This window comes from Rissa tridactyla, chromosome 10, assembly GCF_028500815.1.
Source record: "Rissa tridactyla isolate bRisTri1 chromosome 10, bRisTri1.patW.cur.20221130, whole genome shotgun sequence".
NCBI lineage: Eukaryota > Metazoa > Chordata > Aves > Charadriiformes > Laridae > Rissa > Rissa tridactyla.
Window position 1 is genome coordinate 12,234,644 of NC_071475.1, and position 16,637 is coordinate 12,251,280.

At 40.3% G+C, this 16,637-nt stretch overlaps 1 protein-coding gene across 2 annotated transcripts in view; it reads right to left on the minus strand.

Annotated features, from left to right (window-relative positions):
- Positions 1–16,637, minus strand: part of PDZRN3 (PDZ domain containing ring finger 3) — a 143,831-nt gene that overhangs the window by 21,545 nt on the left and 105,649 nt on the right. The window contains exon 1 of one of the 2 annotated variants that reach the window (XM_054216567.1): positions 12,159–12,477. The exons of the other annotated variant lie outside the window; for it this stretch is intronic. Coding sequence (XP_054072542.1) covers positions 12,159–12,227 — 69 coding nt within the window. The 5' untranslated portion in view covers positions 12,228–12,477. Of the gene's footprint in view, positions 1–12,158; positions 12,478–16,637 lie in introns of those variants that run through there. 2 annotated transcript variants of the gene reach the window in all.

Consider the following 16,637-nt stretch of genomic DNA (forward strand, 5'->3'; position numbering starts at 1 on the left):
GAGATGATCTCAATGGCCTGATTTCCGTTCTCTCTGTAGAATTAGCACTCATGGATAATCTTGAGTCCTTCTCAAACTTCAGAAAATAGATCATATTGATTAAAATGTTAAGTTTCTCTCTGGAATATTTGTCACAATTGACAAACAATTATTCCCAGTGCTTCAAAGCCAATAAATATATCTGTACAGTTTCACTTTGTTAAAAAAAAAGTGGCTCTATAATCATAGACTTTATTCCTAATGCTGCTGAATTGTACTCAGCAAAATTCTTCCTTATAAATAGTTACATCTGAAATAACCCAGAAAAAAAAATATCCATGCATATGAATGCTTCAGAAGACTGCCAAAACCTACAAATATGCATAATTTCTTAAGAACCTTACATGCCATGTGACAGAGACAATGGGATCTTTCATGGCACAAAAGATGGATAAATTAACTTGTCTGAAATGTTGAAATGCTTAGCTTTTGGACCTTCTTTGCATTGGAAATATATTGAATATGGAGAAAGCTGTAGTTAAACTGAAGTGGATGTAGTTAAACTGAACTGAATGGACCTTGATGAAATTTGTGGTGGAGCCAGATAGTAGGCTTAGCAACTGTGTGACACACAGAGATAACTGCTCTGAATTAAAACCCTACGGTAAATAAGGAATGGATGCTTGAATTTTTTTTAATAGAAATTATGTAGTGATTATGAAATAAAATAGTATTTGAGGCACTTTATAGTGTAGTGATCGCTGTACGTTAAATTCTTTTGCACAAAAGTAGGCTGCAGAGAGCACGCTACCTAAAATCTACACTGCAAAGGCAAGAAATCTATTGATAAACATGGCATAATCCTGTCTGGGAGGTCAGTGTCTCCTAGAAGTTTTCTTTTACTATTTGGAATGAAAATAAAATAGTCACTGGAGCTTGATTTGATTCTTACTAGTCCCAGGGAGTTTTGCCTTTGGAATGCCTCAGTTCAGGCTCTGACTGGAGCAGAGATGAGTCCAATAGCAAAGCAAGATGTTACGAAGCAAGCGTGCCATCAGCATTGAACTGACGTGGCCAAACTCTGATAATATAAAGGAAGATCCTGGCATGGTCAGTTAAGGTAAAATGTGATGTATATTTGTAATTGAGAAAGAGATACGATGCAACAAGGTATAACAGGGGAGCTGTGACATAAATCCAAGTGGAGGGTCCCATCAAACAAATAAATGGAAATGATGTCTTAAAGTCTCATTTCAGTCATGGGGCTTTCATTAATTCCTATTTCCAAGAAGTAAATGGTGAGAAAAATAAACAGGAATTACTAAAAAGAAAAAAAAAAAAGATGACAGTATATGCCGCATCTGGCTGAAGATGGCAGCAGCAGGTGAATGTCACCATTGACCCCTAAACATCAGGTGAAACTGCTGAAGAACAGCCCATGACAGTTAGGAGATGCGAAAGGAACAAATACAACCTGACTATACTTTAAGACCGAACTTCTAAAAGCTGTGAAGGCCAGAAAAGTTTGAGTGCTACCACGGAGATTACAGAGTAAAAATTGGCAGTAGGATCTTGCTGGGTGTAGTCTTGGTAAGACCCAAGTGCATTCTTGAGTCTGTTTTCAAATCTCTCTTGCTTTGGTGGCTACTTATTAAGTAGCTTGTCGTCTGCAGCATGTTATGAACCTGCATCATCTCAGGTTGGATGCATATATATTATAGAGTATAGGATGCTACAGTACACGTGGCCACTAGAGAAGGAGAAAGAATGAATCAGTGATGGGTGAATCAACAAGAAAAGGAAGATAACCAGGAAAACTACTCACGTCTTTTTAGGCTTGCGAAGAATTTGCACTACCAAGCTAAGCCATGGCTTTCTATGTAATTTCCATACACTGCAAGTGTATAAAGCATTAGATATAGAATAGCTTCTCTCTCTGTCAGAGCTGTGCGAGGCGTTTGCCATCCCTCCTTTTGAAATCTCCCTCTTCCTCGGTTAATTCTGGATATATGTCACAGTGAAATACCTTTAGTGAAGACAGATTTTTCTCACGTTGTTTTATACCATACGCACACGCTTCTACTTTAACAGTTATTCTCCTGAGAGGTTTGGTATCCCCCAGCAATTCCTGAGCCAACTGCCACTGTTTAGATGCTGATTTCAGGCCAGATCTTCCCAAAGTTGGGGAGGCTGGGAGCCCTCCGGCCTTTGCGCTTGGAGGACTCTGAGGGTGGTGAGACAGTGGCCCAGGTTGCCCAGAGAAGCAACGGTGTTTAAGGCCAGGCTGGACGGGGCTTTGAGCAAGCTGGTCTAGTGGGAGGTGTCCCTGCCCATGGCAGGGGGTTGGAACTAGGTGATCTTTAAGGTCCTTTCCAACCCAGACCATTCTGTGATTCTGTGGCAAGGCTGTGCCTCCTTTGCAAGTCAATGGGAGTCTGCAGCCATGACTGAGATGAGAATTGTACTCTCTTACTAGAAAATATGTTCTTCTTTTTGTCTGAGGTACGAGGAAGATATTTTGATAAGATAGTACACAGTTGTGCTATTACGTAAATGTCATTTTATCAATGGCTGCTGTTTAATTATTTAGCAAGGTAAACTATTAACGTGTTTTATTTTTCTAGGTGGGTAGAGAAGACTAATTGCCACTTTGTTGATGGCAGAGAGAAATTGGGGGCTTTCAGGTGTATCAAAATGTGCCACTTGTTTCCATAGACAAAATTTCCTCCTGGTTACCACCGGTTCTTATTTTCTTTTCCTTCTGATACAATGCTTTTGGAAAACCCAGAGTTTGTTCTTTCTCTTTCCCTGTGACAGCAGAATTTACGCACCTGGGTTATTTACACAAGAAAGATGGTCCTCAAACAGATTCCCAGTTTCCCATTTGAGCCCTGCAGAGCTGGAGAGGCGATGCAGGGGCGACGGGACAGGGCCATGCTAGGAAGGGGTTTGCAGAAGAGGGTGAGGACACTCAATGAATGTAGGAGTTTTGCATTCAAGCCTGTGCAAACATCATTTGCAATAGTACAGATGAAGTAACTGGACATTGGCAGTAACTGAAAGGTTGAGAAAGCCAGAAAATCCCTGCATATAAGCATTTATTGTGTCTAGTTATAATTATTTTGTACTTTATTTTTGCTTAAATAGTGTGTGACATTGTTTTTGGGTGTGGGTGGTATACACCAGAAACTAGAAAGGTTTCTGTAAAAGAAAATTATTTTTCCATCCATCAAGTTAGACTGATTTATATGGGTTTAACATCATGAATGGTAAACATTTGTATGCATTGTATGGCTTGTTGGTTCTTCTATGCTTCACAAATGTCACAGAGAAAAAACTTTTTTCCTTAAGAATGAGTAAGCAGCTTTTCTTTGTAGAAATTCATGCAAATCCTTGGGAAGTGCACTATAAAAATGCTAGTTCTGTTAGACTACAGACGTCTGTGCTCCATTTAAAACGCTCTTTATGGTCTGATTCACTTCTTTAGCAAGTTCTTAAGAAGTCTGCTTATTAAGAAAAAGCAGGAGAACTTTTAAAGATTTTTATAGAAACTAGAGCAGCAAAAAGCCTATTTTCTAAACCCCCTTTTCCTCAGGAATTGCAGAAAGAAGGTTCAAAATATAGGTTAATTCTTCTTCCAGCTCCATCTAATCCCTCTTTTATTTCCCTCATATGGACAGTCTCTCTCTTTTTCAAAAAACCAGAATTATATTGTTTAGTAATAGACTGTTTCCATGTGTGCGCTTTTCCCTTCTGCCTTGTGAGCCATCTATGACAAAATAGTTAGGACCAAATAAAAATTCTTTACTTAAGAGTACAGAATACAATTGTTCTCTGAACCATTAACTTCCAAATGGAAAATCTTGGGAAAAGACCCTTGAAATAAAGGAAGTTTTATTCTGCTAGTAATTAGCACATTTACCTATTAACAATACAGCACCAGCACTGTATATAGCATACTAAAATGTCCCTGCTTTTGGTGGATTCTCCAGATACGCTCCTGTGTATCATGACTCAAAACCACAGGGAATTTTATCATTTGCTTCAATGAAAACAGATGTAGACTAATGCTGGGGATCCTGAGGCACCTATACTTTCTCTATAAGCAAAGGTAACTTGGAGCCCTTTTTTCTTAAATATGCATTTGTCGTGTTAAATGTCTTTATATCAGGGCAGAAGCACTTTTTCATATTTTGTCAGTGTTAAACAGGTGGTCTTTTGTGTATCTTTTGTTCATGGCTTAATAACCCTGCTCCATATAACACACAGACAGAAGTTTACAGGCCCTCCCTTTTTAATGACTCTTTCTGCCATGTCAGTAGCGTGACCCAAAGGGAGCCAATCAATTAGACTCCTGAGTGAAGTACAAATGACAGCCATAAATAGTCATGAATTACTAATGACTAGAATTCAGCAAGTGCAATTACCTGCTTTCTCTCATTCTGTGGGTTTGCCCACGTAGAGCACCGAGCCTCCTGTGCGGCATCTTGGGCTGCTTCTGCTGTGGCCTTACATCAACATGCTCTCGCCCTTCTCAAATGGGCTCTTCCCAAGAGGCAAAAACTATGTCTGTGTTCTCGTCTAGTACAGCAAATTAAAGCTTTTTAATGAATGGCAATTTCCTGTTTTTAGAATTGTAGAACCATTTAGGTTGGAAAAGACTTTTAAGATCAAGTCTAATTGTAAAAGCTGTGTATTTCTAGATTTATTTTTAAAATACAGAATCCTGTACCAAGGGATCCCTATGCAGGCAGGTGTCTGACTGATGTCCTGAGTTGTCTCGCCTTTTGTCGTTTTAGCACGACGTAATTGCAGTCAACAGAGGGGTTGCCATACTGATAATGTTTCATTTATATCATGATGACAAGTATAATACAGAATGATAGTGAATAACATAAAAAGATAATCTGTTTATTTGAGGGTGTAGATGTTACATGAATTTAAGCTAAACTGGAGTAACATAAAAACCCAGTTCTTCTACTGAGGAGAAGTAGAAGAAGCCAAAAGTCCCTGTAGACCAGTCACCTTTCTCCAATAGTGGCATGCAAGAGGGTGCTTTGAGAAGGTGTAAGAATAAGACATACTTGGAGGGGCTTTTCCCCTGCTATGCCCTCCCAGCACCTACAGCTCAAGCAGTTCACAGTTTAGCAATATTTAACACCGTACCTCAATTAAAACCAGAGTAGTACAAGTTGGTGTATAGATCAAGCCTTAAAATATTACAAATATTATTTTAATAGTATATGAGACTACAAACGCAGAATAAAAGACAGTGCCTCCTCTGGAGAGTCTGCTCCAAGCAAAAAGACAAAAGGAGTCACGGTACAGATGAGAAGATGAAACACAAAAGAAGTTAGTGATCCGCCTGAGGTCCCATGAGAGCACACCACAACTGAAACCTGAACACTGATCTCCAAGACATTGTGTTTAAGACCATTCTAATTCAGGACATTCCCATTCCTGCACTGTTGCCCACCATTTGTAGTTTTTTGAGTCCATCCTCCCAATACCCTCCCTTCTCCCGCAAATGTCTCCATGATGTAAGACAGGGAAAGAGCAACTGTGGATAGCTCTGAAGATAATCCGTGTTGCAGAGGTTTATTGAAGTTGCTGCCAAGAAAAGATGGAAATGACTTCCAGTGCTATCTGGGAACCCAGCAGCAGTGACAGATCCAAATGGGTTCGTTAAGAACAGGCCTTGCTCCTTCAGGAGCTACCTGGTATCTGCAGAGTAGGCTTTCTCATCTCCAGCCATCTCTCTTAAGCTGAGCCGTGTTCTCAGCTGAAGAATACAAACCTCAGAAGCTGTTGTGCAGGGAGAAGTCCAAACACCACCTCACTCTACCCTTCCAGCCCATGCTGCTCGACCACAGCCTAGAATTTTCATACTATGCTATTATAAAAACACCTTAATGTTCTGTCCTATTGATAAGAACACCTTAATCTTCCCTTTTTGGGCTAAAATTGATGGCAGTTACACAGATACTGTCAGGTCAGGTACAGGATCTTCTGTTGCACTCTGCAAGCAACTCTGCCAAATTTAAAAAAGACTTTCTTATCAGCTGTGACCTTTTAACGTATGAATCTTCACTTTCTCGAAAATTATGCTGTAGGAGCTAATTCACTGAGTGTAGACGCACATGACCAATGAAAATGCTTAAACCAAACATGGTTTTAGTCTGATTGTACAATTACACTTTCTGTGAAGCATTTTATTTCTCAAGTGTTCCCAAGGAGGCTGATGGTAGTGTTTGAGAGACACAGTGCTACTGAAGGCAGCTAAGGTCGTGTGTCCGTGTAAAGCCAGAAGTTGTTTCAGCAATTAGAAATGAAATGAAAACGTGCCCAGTTCCTGTGCCAGTGGACAGTGTGTCCAATCACCTACAACATGTCCACGTCCAGAATTATCACCGGATTGACGCAAGTAAGAAAACACTGCCGTGATGCTTACCATTTTTCTTGTAGAAGGTAGCCTCTAGCTTTTTGCCTGAAGATGTACTGCATTAATAGGAAGGTTTCCTTCAGTAGTCACTGTTTAAAGTAGTGACTATTGTAGTCTTGTTTAAAGTTTACATATATTTTATATTATTTATTCTGCCACCATCCTGTCAAATCCTTAATGGCTCCGGAGTTCAGGAGGGCTAGCTGGATCTGCTTACAATTGCCCACTGAGTGTCTGAAAGGAACAGTCCCAGCGTACGTATAAATGTAGAGTTGTACTGTCCTAGTGAAAGTGAAGCCTGACCTTTTGTTTCATTATTAATGAACACAAAACCCCCACATTTATTAAATCTGCACTTTTTCATTACTCCATATGTTTCCTTTTTCCCAGCCCATGTCTGACATGTGACAGTAAAGCACAGAGTGATTGTCCCTAGTGCCTTCTCCCTTGTGACTTCTTGCCACCTGCTTTATAGCATTAAACAGATGTATAAGTGTAAAGCAGTACAAAACTCATCTTTTCAATCATTTATCACTTAAAAAAAATCCAAATAAAGCTACGCTATGGTTAAGCATTTTATCTGCTCAATGTGAAGAGGAAGGGCACCACAGATTTTAGGAAGATTATGAAGCAGTAAGAAATTCCAGGTGCACAGGAGGTCAAGTTATTCATTTACATCACAGGTGACCATTAGGCATTTTGTTTATTTCATATTGCATTTGTTTATGTTCCTTTAACAACCAAAATATTCCTCTAACATGCAATAAAGTGTATCTTCCAGAGAAACCCTAACAGAGGCATTGCATTATTCATCGTCAAGTGAAGAGGAAAATTTCAATTGCCAGTTTCTGGTAAATGTCTAATTAAGAAAGGGGACTTCTGAGCCACAGACAGGCGCCACAATCATTAAAGGGCAGTTTTCTGAAGATTATGAGTCTCCAGTCTGTCAAGCAGAGTTTTTCTACAGCTGAACTAATTCAGCGGTAGAAAACCCTGTCTAGAACAAAGGCTGTGGAATTAACATCTTGTTTAAGCAACCACATGCCTACTTTGAAGTAAGTGTGATAGGTTCACAACTGTTATTGAGGTCAAGTTTAATGGTAGTGAAGTGACAGAATATAACTTCAACGCTATTCTTAATTTCAGCTGCAGCACAGTGTACATACAGACTGTTTGAAGCCATACAGTGTATTTCAAGTAGACCAGTTTACTATAATTGGCACAATCGGTTTGGTCTTAACATGGAAAACTACTGAAATGTAGACGAACTAATTCTCTGGCTGCCCAATTAAATGTGAGGGTGTGAAAAGCATACGTACAGAGGCAATTATTTTTGTTTCCCAAATCTTACAGTTTTGAATAGAAATTTTTTTGACCTTAATGCTTATTATGGCAAGCTCCACTTTGGCCCTGATTTAGGATAGCATCATTGCTCAGTAGGTTTAAGACTGTTTCCTCAAATCGGGCTTTATTAATGACTGATTATTTTAGTCTAATTTTTTCAAGTCTAAACATGTGAATGGAATTCTAATGGCGAAGGGAACTCTATTGGAGATTAGCTCAGTGCAACTGGTTTGTGTGTGAGTTCTGCTGTGGGAATAGCCTCCTTGCAAGTGATGCTGCTGGAAGTCGCCAATGAAATACAGCGTGGGTTAGTTCCTCATCACTACCGGCTTCTCATTAGCACAGCAATTTGTACGCTGACCTTGGTGCTTACGTAACCTTGGCCGCATCCTATCTTAGTCTGCTTTAAAAGACAAATCAAGCTTGCCCACTATTGTCATTTTTACTTGTCTCAGAGACATGCCAGGCCATGAGCATGTGAACGGGGCTTTCAAGTTCCTAAAACACTAAAAGGTCATTACATCAACTGTTTATTTATATGTGAACTTTAGTATTTGTGAAAGGTGCCAGCTCGACAATCACGGAGGCAGAAATATTCTGACCTCGGATCATCTGAAGCAAGGGCAGTGGCAACGTGAGCTTGTTTCCTGCCAGCATTTCTATCCTTATTCTGGAGGGACAGCCTGGTGGAGAGGGGTTAGCCTCCATACTCACTTATTGCATGATTTCTCATCTGGCAGTGCCAGTTTTGATGGGTTGTTTTTATGATATCTTCCCACCATGAGAATTGGATGAACTCCATCATCTTGAATCCCAGGGAACAGCTTTGAGTGTTGCCCATCCAGTTTAGAGTAATCTGTGATTTAAAACCCTATGTTCTTATCCTTGGAAATACTAAGTGTCGTTTTAGTGAATGGTTTCACTGTGTGCTTACCTCCCAAACTGTGCGTAAACATGTGCTTAAAGTGAAATAGGTACTCAGAAAGTTTCTGAAGTTGAGGTCCTAATCTTTTTTTTCTATTTTACAAACTCAAAAGCTCTATTTCACATGACTCATTCTTCTGTAAGTTTCCTTCAATGGCAATTACTCTTTCATCCCCCAGGAATTTTCCTACAAAGGGAAAACCCCTTATTTCTGTTATTGTTTGTATAGGAGCTGATGATATTGAGAAAAGCAAACTGGAAAACTGGTCTAAAATGCTCTCCCAATTTTCTGGTTTTCTTTCTTCCTCCTTCTCCCTCCATTTTCACAACCTTAAATATCATCTTAAGAAAAATTCCATTTAACTAGAACCCCAAAATCTTAATAGCATATAATGACTTGATTTCATATGCTGCATGCAACTGGGAAGTAAATCTCAGGGTACGTCTAAGATATTATATGCATCACGTTGCCGCCACAAGCACGCTTATCATTGGTGATGCTGTTCTGCATCAAGATTTCAAGCTGCCACAGCCCCCTTTGTATTTGTAATACAAAGCATTGATATGCACAGCTACAATAGACTTTAATGACGAGGTGTCTTAATTTGGTTTTTATTATGTGATTAAAGGTACAATAAGGTATGTGTTCAACAAGAGGGAAGACCATTGTTCTGCATCATTAAGCTCACAGCAGCCCAAAAAGAAATTGTAGGCAATGTGCCAAAGCCCTTAATGAAGAGGATCTCTTTGAATTATCTATGGATGAGGAAGGGATAAAGCCTGAGCCCTGGTATATTTGATCCTCTTTGTGCTCTCTGTTATGAGGACTTACAGAGCCAGACATACTGGACCTTCTGGAATTGTAATTTATTGAAGCATTAATTTCCCAGCGACACTAAAGCCCTGGCCTAATAGAGAAAGTGCAGTTATGTACTATTATTAATTCTTGCAAGTGTTTTCGGAATTCCTACATCTCAGAGTCATGAACTTTTTAAAAAATAAGGCTAAATAAGGGGATTTATTTGTAACAATGTTCAATATTTCCTAAACCCAAATTATGCAAATTTTGTCTAACTCAGACTTTAAAAAAAGCTTCTTTTAGTTTTCTCAGAAATGGCAATGTGATCTTTATCACATGATATTAGTTACATGGATGAAACCATGTAATGGTTTCATAAACATAAGAAAACCACTGTAAGATGTATTGGTTACTGTTAGCACATTTTGAAACTTTTGTCTTTTATATCCTATTATTTTAAATGAAAATGATTCTTCATCTCCCTCAACGTTAAATTTTAACTGATTTCTCTTATGTGTAGGCTACATGAGGCTGCATTTTTATAGTTATAGTGACATTTAATTATCTGGATGTACTCCCTAAGCTATAGAATTCCCTTCCACCAGAGAAATCAAAGTAGTATCCTGTTAAAATAATTTTGCACCATAATTTATATTCTGGAATAATATGAGGGATTATAGTTTTAAATAATTCAGGTTTTACTATGTTAGAAATCCCAGTTTTATAGGATTACATGCACCTCTCCTCTCACTTCTGTGGAAGCTGAGGATATTCCAACCATGCTTCCCAAAGGACTTCCATGCTTAAAGTTCATCTGGGGTGCTGAGCTCCGTGCTCCACACATTCCTGGAACGAGGTTGCAGCACTTTGTAGGTTGATTTCTAAATCCAAATTACTGCCAGGGATCTGCACCTGCAGCCAGCACCGGATAGTTTAGTCATCTCAGATATCAGCGGGACTGTTCCTGTGACTGGTTTTAAGGACGTGTATTTAAAGAATGTTGTCCCGCATCTGTTAGGAGATGTCAGTAACTTGCAAAGGTTCTCTGCCGCCTTCATTTCACAGCAAAAAATGTGCAAGCCTTCCTAAACAATCAAAATATTCCTAATTTCTTCCTGTCTCAGTTTGTTCTGCTTGTTGCGCTTCTGAGTGTGCTTCACTTCTAGTCCCTGAACCCAGGCTGCATGGAAACTTGGCGACTTTGGGGGATCGGTAACTGTTACCACGGCCACTGCTTGATCTGAACGGAGGAATTGAACAAACGAGACCTGGCACCAGCTCTGCTGTTGCCGGCAGCATCTGAAACTAGTTCTCAGTACAGAATAACATCCAAGAAATCTGGTTACCTTTCCCTCAAATTCTTCCCACCGTCGCATGCATAGCGGCTTAGCAAGTGGAAGTGAGTTAGTATAAATAGAAATGACAGTAAACATGTCTTCCTATTTGCTCTCACAAGTTTTTTTTCTTCCACAAAGCATCAGTGTCCTTTGGGTGAGTGAGGGAGAATTAGATCAAAACTATGTGTTTAAAATTTAATCACTTCCCTACTAGCATAACAAACCACCCCCATATTTTATTCACTTTGTTGTCAGTGACATCGGTATCTGGGATCAGACGCAGGTGGGAACACAGCGAGGACAAGGGATTTCTTTCCCTCCTGTGCTCCGCTGAGCAATTCCCTCTGCTGGTGAGCGCAGGAGGCGGCAGCACTGGGAAATGTCACTCCTGTGACTGGGGAAAACTGTCACTTATTCTAAACCGCCTTAGGAAGGGCAAGGTGGTAAAGTACAGCTGGCAAGGTCTGGGTAGTTTCTGTATCTGCAGTGTTTGTACAGACTAACCACGTTTTTCACGGTTAACCATAAGCTTTCTGCTATGATTATTTCAAAAGAGATGAGCAGGAGCGTGTCCCTGAACACCTGGCCATTGCTCTGCACAGTTCCACCACGCTGTTGGGGTCCAAATCGTACTTCAGATGTGATAGAGGGAGAAATTTCAGACAGACAGAAGGAAAAGCAAAAACATAGGAAGTAACATTTTTGTAATAGAGCTTAATGACTTATCTCATTTTTAGAAAACTTATCAGATGCTTAATATGAATAATTTGATGTATAAAGATCTGTAGAGTAGTAGTTTTAATCTGCTGTGAATTCTAACTATTTGTTAACTGATATTTCTACACAGCAAAAGCTACAACAACTAGCCATCAACTTCCCCTGGCAGGAACAGGCACTTCCAGACCAGACTGAGCACTGAGTGAAGCACTGGGCGGAAAAAGTGTCTGTCTGTACTCATAAACAGATACAAATCCCTCCTTGCACCTCTTCCCTAAATTCTTCAAAAAATATGTAACCAAGCCATGACCCTTGTCAAGAAATTTTACCTAATAACGGAGAAATTAAGTACAGAGTCCTATTTTGTGAGGCACAGTTTTGTAAAAAGTTTGTATGTATAATAGTATGCATTTAAATATTCGATGTTCTGCAAGTGTGAATGGGAAGGTACATCATAAAAACATTGATCATTATCATACACGTATCAAATAAGGCAAATCCTCTTTCATTTTCACTTCTATAAGCAGTTTTTGGTATTCCATGTTCCCTGTCATTAACAGTGCTCACAAGCCTAAAAGAGAACATTTGCTTTTAGAAAGGAAATCTAATTCTTTACCTGACAAACTTCATACAGTAACTTGTACTGTTCTTCCTGCTTCTGTAGAGTGCACAAACTGCATCCCATGTTTAAATAAGTGGCAGAAATAATCTTCCTTATTCACCAGAGCAAGCAGAGAAATCTCTGTGAGCAAGCATATGCACCCAGGTATCCTCCACAGCCCTCGGAGGGTCGGTGGGACTGGACAGGTGGTGGTGGTGGTGGTGGTACGGCTTGGGGTGCTGGGGAGACTGGGCTCCCTCCGTCCCTGCGCTCCCTCCTTCCCCAGCAGCTCACAGCACTCCCTCTGCCGCGCCGGCTGCGGCACTCGGCTCCAGCGCACAGCCTATATACTGCTGCTCATGCATATTAATCAGCTCTCATTGACTATTCATAACAGACAGGGATACAGAAGCTATAATTGCCAGCTACGACAGCTGAAATTTCTCTAATTAACAGGCAAGTGCTTCAGTAGCAGGGATAATAAAAGACACTAACAATTTTGTAAACCATTTTGTAGCAATTACAAATAAACACGACTACGTTTTACTGTGGTCCCTCAGGATAATTCTGAACATATTTAAGCAGGCTAGAAGTACAGTTTAAATGTGAGTCACAATGAAATGAGTGCAATGGTACAAAACTCTCAGCAGCGGCTGTGGCAAAGTTGAATATGCTCCGCAGCATTTATTTTCTGCTCTTACTGCGGTGTATCCCAGAGCTTCAGTTCTATAGCAGGAGATGACTGAACTAGGCATTTAACAACCACAACACAAAAAGGCCACCTCTGTCCCTTGAGAGCCTACGTGCAGCCTTAGGACCTGGCTAGAGAGCAAAAGAGATGTATGTGAATGTACGTGGATTTAGGAAAAAAAAAGTCTCTTGGATTAATATTTATAGATTAGCTTTAGATTAATATTTATACCAAGTGAAAAGTGGCCATCTATGCTACTAATTCTCATTGTATTTGAAGAGTGTAAATGACAGGTTCATATATTATTTGTTATATTAAAAATATAAACTTTACCACATTATAAAAAGATATACAATAAAGTAAGTATGGCATTTATGACTGTTTAGTATTTGAGTGCCTAGATCCACATTGAACCTGTGCCATAGATGTAAAGGATAAAACATCAGTGAACTGCCCAATGAACTAGAAAAGCACTGATAGGTCATAAGCTTTATGGATATTTTCCAGTCTGTAGGAAACACTACCTTGTGTTACAAGTTTGGATTGACGGTAGTGTTTCCAATTGTTTAAGCATTCAGAGAGTGTGCATTTTTATAATCTTTATGCTAATTCATTCTGCTATAAAGAAGAGAAGATGCCAGAGTGGCTAGGAATGAGACCAAGAGTACAATTCTGATACAGGCATTGCAGGGCAGAGAGCCGTGATCTCATGTTGCGGTTCTCTAACTGGTTTCTGACTATTGGCTTAGCAAGTTTCTGTAGATGGCAATGGAAATCTCGTGCAAGGATCATCTGCAGCGTTTATGTCCAAACTCTACAGAGGTATCTTGCTACAGGTGTCCTGTAGGACACCAGCTATTGCTGCCATTCTTCTGACTCACAATTTGCATTAAAACGATCAGCTACTGAAATGCAGTTCGTGCTCTCCATATGTTTTAGCGCTAAACTTTAGTAAATAGAGAATGTGACAAGAAGGGGTCCCTTAACTCTGAGACTGTTTTTTCGTAGCAAAATCTACTTATCTACGGGAAAAGAAAGAAAGGAGACCTCTACAAATCCCTGCCAAACACCTGAAAGCAGGCAGGGACTCCATCCCTGTGCTGTGTCTGTGACGCTTCCCTGACAAGGAGATGACCCCTGCCATGGTGGTAGAATTCGCAAGGTTAGAGCAAGAGGGAGGTAGCCTGCATCTTACTGCTGGCCCTCGAAGCTGAGGAACGAGTCAGGCTATCCCTGGTTACATACGCTTCTATTCAATGCACACTACCGGCTTTTCCAACGCTGGTTGACAGCCAGTGGCTGTGGATCTTGAACAACTGGAAAGTTCTTGCATGAGGGAACTAGCATTCCCTAAAAGCAGAAAAGATGATCACGATAACTGAATTAAGTAAAAAAAAAAAAAAAAGACCTTAGTGAAATTGTAAAAAAAATTATGGCTTTGATTAGATAATTTTTGGTTATGTAATTTGATTAAGCAATTTAAGATAAAACTTTCAAAAATGTTGCCTTTTTTTTTTTTAATGCAATTAAGTTTCTTCTTAAATACTAGTTGCTATTTAAATGTTATTGTTCAGTTCAGGTGGCTGAGTTCAGCCAGGAATTTTTTTCAGAAATAGCATGCAGCTGAATCGGATGAGAAATAAAACAGAAACAGGCGGGATATTTCATTTCCAGTTTCAACGGAAATGTGCCTATTTGTTATTTTCCTATAGCAACATGATAGACTACGTGAGATAATTTTTATTAAATCTAGAAAATGCCACTGCGACTGGCAATAACCTGTTTGCAAAAAGTTTTGTCTGATTCAAAAAGATAATCTGTAAATCGGGCTGGGAGAGTCAGTCCAGCAGGTGACTGTTTTGAGGTAAGAGTGGAGGGTTCCCATAAATGTGATGTTTTGGATTCTTCAGCTGACAAAGCCTGGGCGCGTTGCTCAGCAGCAAAGGGTGGCTTAACACTGCAGTTGGCTTTGTTGCAGTGTTGCTCTGGTAAATAAGCGAGCCTGGCCGTCAGGCCAGCACTTATCTCAACGGAGATGTTTGCCATTACTGACATCTAATTCATATTTCTCTGTTCATCTCGTAGGCAGAAATGGTAGCGCTGCCTCAAGTTAATATAGCCTAGTTTTTACCGTACTTTGACAAACTTTAAACATTTGGGCTGTAAACTTGTGTTCTGGGTGTTGTCCAAGGCTGATTTTTGCTTTTAATGGTACACTTCAGCCCAAGTGCTTTAGTCGCTTCCAAGAGTAGGATTACAAAAAAAAAAATACATTGTTTGCCCATGTTAAGAAATTCCGGATATGTTTTCTTTGAGACGGTTTTAGTATCAACATAATTTGAAACAGAAATTTGAAGTTTGGCACAGGGATGCTTTGTGTTGTCCCCGTGAAATCTGCTAAATTTGGTCAGTTTTTAAGCTATTGCAGTTTGCATGTTCTAAGTAAAAAGTTGCTATGAGTTTTCAGTTTAATTTTTATGAGACTCCTTCCACGATGAACGGGGTTGATGGGTGACACCAGAAGGTCTGACGAGGCCAGTTCCATTTCCAAATTGCTCTTTGTGAGCTTGGGAGACTGACATCAAGAACAAAGAGACCTTCTCAGTGCTCCTCACTGCTGGACCCAGGCAGCCAGAACGAGCCACCTGAGCTGTCCGGGATGGGGTGGATGTTAATTGTCTAATTACTCTTGCTTTATAACATACGTACCAAGTCAAGCCCAGTGTGTTACAGGAACCCTCGTCAACATGTGCCGTATGTTCTGGAGGTGAACTGGCTTCCTTTGGTTTGTCCAGATAAGGTAGCTCTTTAAGAGATCTGTTATCTGCCTTAACAACGTGTCATGTGTGGTCTTGCCAGTGTGCCACAGATAATGAGCTTAACAAAATGTACGCGTAGTGGATGGCTTCTATCATGTGTAATGTGAATATTATAGTGGTCCCGGCTGAATCTGAGCAATCCAGACTGAATGGGAAGTTAGCGAGCCAGCTGATTAGGAACAATAGTAAATAGCCTTTGAATACACAAGGTGCCAGCAAGGGCTTTCATTAGCATTTATCTAGATTACTTGCTCCCTGACTGATTACATGCGACCAAGTCTGCAAAATCCCTTTTACCAAGATACCTGGCTCCGACTACTAGACATTTGCTTTTATGTCCAAATTCCCAAGGAACAGAAGGTGGAAAGCAGCCAGGGCCACCACAAAGGGCAGGGTGCTGCTCCCGTCTCCGGGAAGCAGGGTGTCCTGGGCAGATGGTGGGTGACAGCGAGGAGGGAATCCTGCCACCGACCACAGCCTGGTTCTTTTTTTTCATGGAATCATAGAATAGTTTGGGTTGGAATCATAGAAGGGACCTTTAAAGGTCATCTAGGCCAATCCATTTATCTTAGTTACAACCTACAATCTCTCAGCGTGTAACTACAAGCATAGTATAAATTTCGCTATTTAAATGTTTGATTTATTTTACAATTAAGCCCGTCAGGTGTTGGCAGGTAAGGGGAATTCACTGGAGACCAATGCACTTGAGGTGTCCTGCCCATCTGCACGGGACAGTGAATCAGAATAAAGAGGGAAATAAAGCACTCATGAGGGACCTGCACCCTGCAGGGGAACATTATTAGGGAACTCAAAGGCTAAAACGCGCGCTCTGCCAGCTTTTCAAGGGTAGGGACTTGCACTGCCAAGTGTTGGCTCTTAGACAGCAGTTCCCACCAGCAAGAATAAACTCACGTCCTTTGTGCGAGGAGCAGATGGCACAGAGCTACTTCACAGATCTGGGCAAACACCAAACCGTTGCACTCG